The sequence below is a fragment of the Galeopterus variegatus genome, unplaced genomic scaffold (assembly GCF_000696425.1).
Source record: "Galeopterus variegatus unplaced genomic scaffold, G_variegatus-3.0.2 Scaffold108, whole genome shotgun sequence".
Taxonomy (NCBI): domain Eukaryota; kingdom Metazoa; phylum Chordata; class Mammalia; order Dermoptera; family Cynocephalidae; genus Galeopterus; species Galeopterus variegatus.
Window position 1 is genome coordinate 765,639 of NW_007726219.1, and position 6,000 is coordinate 771,638.

The 6,000-nt window shown below is 44.9% G+C and overlaps 1 protein-coding gene across 1 annotated transcript in view; it reads right to left on the reverse strand.

Annotated features, from left to right (window-relative positions):
• LRRFIP1 (leucine rich repeat (in FLII) interacting protein 1) overlaps nt 1-6,000 on the reverse strand; it is a 93,744-nt gene that overhangs the window by 22,090 nt on the left and 65,654 nt on the right. The window contains exons 13-15 of the mRNA XM_008586075.1: nt 4,726-4,896; nt 2,405-2,497; nt 1,088-1,180 (exon numbers count right to left, since the gene is read on the reverse strand). Coding sequence (XP_008584297.1) covers nt 1,088-1,180; nt 2,405-2,497; nt 4,726-4,896 — 357 coding nt within the window. The remainder of the gene's footprint in view (nt 1-1,087; nt 1,181-2,404; nt 2,498-4,725; nt 4,897-6,000) is intronic.

A 6,000-nucleotide genomic window follows, 5' to 3' on the forward strand; every position in this document is an offset into this window, starting at 1 on the left:
AGACTTAAGGCACTGTTAGAGAGACTGCTTAAAGACACAAACAAAATGCACGTATGAAGCTTTGCACTTAGTTTATGCAACCCAAGAAATGTCACAGTCACGCTCCCTGAAAGACATTGGCACTTCAAAACACATGAGCACAGCACAAGGCACCGGAGGCCACTTTATGTGCATCATTTTCTAGGTCAGATTGTGGTTTCGCAGCACATGTTAGAGTTACCGAAGGCCGCACCCATCTAAACGAGGGATAAAGGAAGAACATGGAGGAGTACTTAGGTGCCCCCAAATGACAACCGTGCTAGCAATTCAGACTATTTTTATACATCGATTCTCAGCATTTGTTGTCACAGATAAACATAAAGTGGTCCAAAAGCAAATGCATACATGTGCACACACTTACACGCACATGCACAGTCCTAACTAAGCGTTGATGAATGTATCAAAGTGGAAACTCGGTGCAGCTTCATGATGTAAATGTGCCGATGATGGGCTCAAGCTTCTCTAGAGCTTCATCAGAGCTATGTCGTGTGACTTGCTATTTTCTGGAGACCATTTGTCATTACGAATCATAGAGGGTACTTCGTGGGTTCCTTCCTTCCTGTTCTTCACTCCTAAACATCGATGGGTTGCCTCTTCTTTTCTTGTGGAGGAAAAGGGGTCTGAGGAGGCCTTTCCTGGGGAGATTTCAAGGTGCGACTATGTGGGGCACAGCCCCGCCACCTTGCAGCTTCCTCAAACCCCTTCGAGAAAAAGATCCAGGCAACACCGGATAGGGAATTCTAAGTCTGACCCTCAATACATCGGACCTGCCGCAGAGTGCCACCTCAGTCCACGTACTCCAGCGTGCACCTGCCCACTCATGGTGGGGCGGGGGAGCCACTCAGGTGGCCACAATGGACGAGAACATCCACGCCAGAAGTCAAGCTCCGATTCCGAGTCAGCGCATTCACAGCATCGCTAATTTTGTGTCACATGGGGCTGCATGCATCCTCATGCAAGCATTTCTGCAAACCAAAGATTCTGGAAGGACTCTAGGTGCTACACAGCCACCTGCTTGAGTAGAATTTCAAAGACTGGAGAGGCCTACCCCTATCTTTTTGTCTTTCCACTCTATTGTTTCCTGAAGATCAGAAATCTCCCTGATATAACTCGCCTGTTTCTGCTGTAGCTGTCGAATTTCCTGAGGAGAGGAACAGATAGAAAGAAAGCAGATACAGAGTTAAACAGGAAGAGAAAGCCCAGGGCCAGGTAACCTGAGAGCTCGAACAAGCACCTTTACCTCATCAGCCCTGAAGTCATCCTTTGCGTTCAGAATTTTTCCTTGTCCTACTTCCAGCCTTGAGAAGAGCAGGAAGAAAACCTGCTTGGGTGAAATTCTTACTTAAAAGCCACCAGTCTAAGTACTGATTAAGTTAAAAAATTAAAAACCAACCCTGTATTAGTTTCCCATTGCCACTGTAGCAAATTAACAAAAATTCAGGGGTTTAAAAGATCACACATTTACTCTCTTACGGTTCTGGAAGTCAGAAGCCCAAAATGAGCCTTTGGCTGAAATCAAGGCATGAGAGGCCTGGCTTCCTTTCTGGAGGCTCCAGAGAAGTCGGTTTCATCACCCTCTCCAGCTTCTAGAACCCACCCACTTTCTGTTGTCACATCTCCTACTTCTGCCGTTGACTTGCCTTCCTCTTATGAGGACCCTGTGATTAAGTCAGGCCCACCTGGATAATCCGGGATAATGTCCCCCTCAAGGCCTTTAATTTAATCACATCTGCAACGTCCCTTTGGCCATGTAAGGTAACATATTTACAATTTCCAGTGATTAGGATGTGGGCATCTTTGGGGGACCATTATTCTGTGTGTCACACCTCCCCAAACAAATGCAAGACCCCCAAAGAACAAGAATCTTCACCAATGAGAGGAACTGTTCCCTATAGAGAGTTAGCCTAGACTCTCAATTTTAAGAAAACTAAGAACTTTAGTAATTGCTATGGACTGAATTGTGTCTTCCCCCCAAACTCATATGGTAAAGCCCTAACCCCCAAATGTAACCATATTTGGAGATAGAGTCTTTAGGAGGCAATTAAAGTTAAATGAGGTCACAAGAGTGGGACCCTGGTCTGATGGGATTAGTGTCCTTATAAGATGTCAGAGAGATCAAGCTCTCGCCACCACGTGAGAATGCAGAAAGAAGGTGGCTGTCTCCAAGCCAGGAAAAGAGGCCTCACCAGAACCTGACCTGGAGCTGGGACTTCAGTCTCCACAACTGTGAAAAAATAAATCTCGGTTGTTGAAGCCACCCAGTCTATGGTATTGTGCTACAGCAGCCTAAGCTAAGATGGTAACGAGCTAACTGTATGTCACAAAGTCAAAAAAGAACAAGAGAAAGAGGAAAAATGTTACCTACCTCAAGCATTTCTTCTCTTTGCTTCAGGGCCTCTTTGACTTCAGCAAACTGAAACTGCAGTATACTGTGGGCGTGTTTTTCCCTTTCAAATTCCTGTAAAGAAAGAAAACAGCACTAAAGTTGTAGTGGAATAACATTTTCCTATCATTCTAGGTCATGTTCTCATGATTTACATTTCCCTTGGGACAAATAACCTGTTACTATGTTATCAGAAAATTTCAGGCATTTTTTAACAATGCAAATCCATTTCTCTGACTTTGTAGAAGATGCCCCGATGATTTACTGTAAAATTAACCTGAGGACTTGATGCAATTGGCAAGCATTGTCTGATTTCTGCACAGTTAAGCAATGCCCTGGGAGGGGTCCCTTTTCAGGGTATTTGCTGGAGTCCACGACTGTTCTAAGAGCTTGGGTGAGGCAGCCCTGCACACTGCTCACGAAAAAATTATCCCTGACTTAATATGTGATAAGGAATGCTCTTTGGGATGAAAAGGAGATAATACAGCCTACTTTGGTAAGCCTTTCTCATTAACATTTAGTGCAGTGCGCTAATTCTGTACTCTAGGGCTGCCGCTCAAGGACAAAACAGGAAAAACTGGGGGAAACAAGCAAAGAACTGGCAGTACAATGAGGCTCCCCCAAGTCCCACCTTCCCCTCTATGAGGCTCACTCCAGGAATCCCGCAATGTGGCTTTTCTGTTCTCCAGCTGGGTCACAGTGGCACAATCCCTTATGATGGTTTGGTACCAACTAACTTTGCTGACAGCTTAGGGGCAGCTGAATTCCCCTTCCCTAGATCTGTTAGGCAGGTCATTTGAGAAGGGACTTGACCTTACCTTCTGCTCATGCTAGCATCATCTGCTCACCCACTTTCGTTAGCCTGGGGGTGGCTGGTACCTCCCAGCTGTGACAAGGGCCTTCTTGTTGGGCTTTGCTTGGCCCTTGCCTGCACCTTGGGACTACATTATGGTACCACCCAGCTTCTCTGGGGTTAGGCCTAGGGGTTCATGGTCCATGTAATGATGGCTAAATTACGGCATTCTAGGAGTAGTTTGAATACATTATGGTACCCTCTGATCCACGTGGGGCTCAGAACGCGCTCTCTGCACCTACACTCCAACATGACGCTGGGGCTCACAAGGTTTTGTCTCCTTCAGAGTTCAGCTGTCAAGAACTTTGTGAAAAAAATTCTTCAGCTTCTAACTCAATTCTGTAGCAGTCAAAGGAGGAGGTCTCTGAGTTGTTAATGGCACCTTGGTTTAATTTAACCCTTGGGGTTTAGCAGATACAGCCAGTTAAAAAAACAAAAGACAACGACACTCACACATTAAATTTTCTGTTTATCTCAGAACCTCCGAAAAATTGGACAACAGCCTAGGGTTAGATAAGCCAACTAATTCCTAAAAATATGAAAAACAAATATTCCTGGATCTATATCTCACGATGGACATCTAAGCCTAGCCTTCACCAAGTCAGTCTCCTGTCATTAATTTTATCATATAGTCATGTTTTCTTCCAGTGTCATATATTAACAACAAATTAATTCCAGTAGTTCTTAATGAAAGCATAAATAAGACTCTACCGTTCTTTGAGCTTAATGAGGTATTTCATTCTTAAATGGAGTTTTCCCAACAGCAGAAAATAAATGAATATAATTTTCTTAAAAAATTTTTGATACTTGTAACTATTTCTCTATGGTATTAAGAGAGAACAAGGGCCGGCCCGGTGGCGCACTGCTACAGTGCGCCACTTGGGAGCGCAGCGGCGCTCCCACCGAGGGTTTGGATCTCACATACAGACCGGCCGCTCACTGGCTGAGCGAGGTGCGGTCGCAACACCGAGGGTTGCGATCCTGTTGCCGGTCCTGGTCCGGTACGGGCGCGACACTGAGGGTTGCGATCCGTTGCCGGTCACAAAAAAAGACAAAAAAGGAAAAAAAAAAAGAGAGAGAGAGAACAAAATAAGAACAAGAAAATGCATATTAACAGGAAAATCTTGAAGCATCTAATCATGCCTTATCCAAGCATGTTGGTTCTTTCATAGGCATTTTTCATGATTATGATTTTTACCTTACATGCAAAACTCTAATGTTCTCCTAGAAAAATTATCTCTAATTTACGTGTTGTAATTGTGCATAACAATATTTCAAGTTACTCAGCAAAGAGCACGGTATTCTTATCCTCAGACGTTTGGGTTTCACGGACAAGTAGAAAACCACTTTTTGCATATATATATAGCATATCCATGTACACGCAAAGCATATACACCTCCCCCCACATATGAGGGTGTGTGTGCATATTCTTTACAACACTAAAGCTTACTTTGTTTTTCTCTTCATACTGCCGCCTAGATTCAGCCAGTTGCTCTTCAAGCTCCAGTAACATGTCTTTTAGGGTATCAACCTGGTACATGAAGTTTGTCTTTTCATTGTCCAGCTGAGCGTTGGAAACCATAGCCTTCTTATATTTCTCTTCAACTTCTGCTAGTGAGTCCTGCAGAAACCAGATCATATTTTTGAAATTGCTGCAGTTAAGAAAACCCAAACAAAGATTAGTTCAGTATTCTTTTAAAAACAAACAACTCAGCCCTAAATTTAGACTTTATTTCTTAGAGCAAACGGATCAGAATAAGAAACAGAGATGATTTCAAATGTACAGAAATCCACCCTTTTCAATTTGATCAAATTCTCATCACTCAGAAAACTGGTTAGTATAGCGTGGGGGGAGAGCAATTTATTACTCATTAGAACAAAGGAGACGCACAGTACAAGCGTTTGGCCACAGAGGCAACAGAGTCCTTGATTCCATGGTTTAGTAGTCAGAGAATCTTCCCGCTGCAGTGTGTTAGGCTGTTCAACAGGTTTCTGAAGCAATCAATTGAGACATGTGACCAGAACCTGGGAAAGGGCCAGCGTGTGACGGCCAGTATAACTAAACACCTGCCACAAGCGACAGGAGACTATTGATTGCTCCTGTTCTGGCTTATGAACCAGGAAAGGATTTGTAGTAATTTCAGATTTTCCACTCATAGAAAATCTGAACAAGGCACACAGGTCTCACTGGGTAGGTCCTAGGAAGCCAAAGGTCATTCTTTTGGAACAACATCCCAGAGAAAGAGCCCTGTGAAATACACACAGTGATGCCCTCAAAGGTGAATCAGGGGGAGGCAGCTCCAGGAGAACAGAGAGAGCAGAATCACTGGGGTGCAAACTATCCACGGCTAAAGAGAGAGATTCGAGCTGCCTGGTCAGGTGTGTCAGGCACTGGTCTCATCTACATCTCCTAAACCAGGGCAACAGCTTCAGGTGTGACCAGTGGTAGCTGGGTTGGTTGAGTGGCTCCCTTTTTACATGAATTGAAAGCTAGAAGGGCCGAGCCGTGGCGCACTCAGGAGTGTGCAGCGCTGGGAGCGCAGCAGCGCTCCTGCCGCGGGTTCGGATCCTATATAGGGATGACCGGTGTGCTCCCAGTGCCCCCTGGCTGAGGGGGGGGGGGGTGGCCTCAAAAAGGAAAAAAAAAAAAAAAAAAAAGAAATAACTTGTTGGGCCGGCCCGGTGGTGCACTGCTACAGTGCGCCGCTTAGGAGCGCGGTAGAGC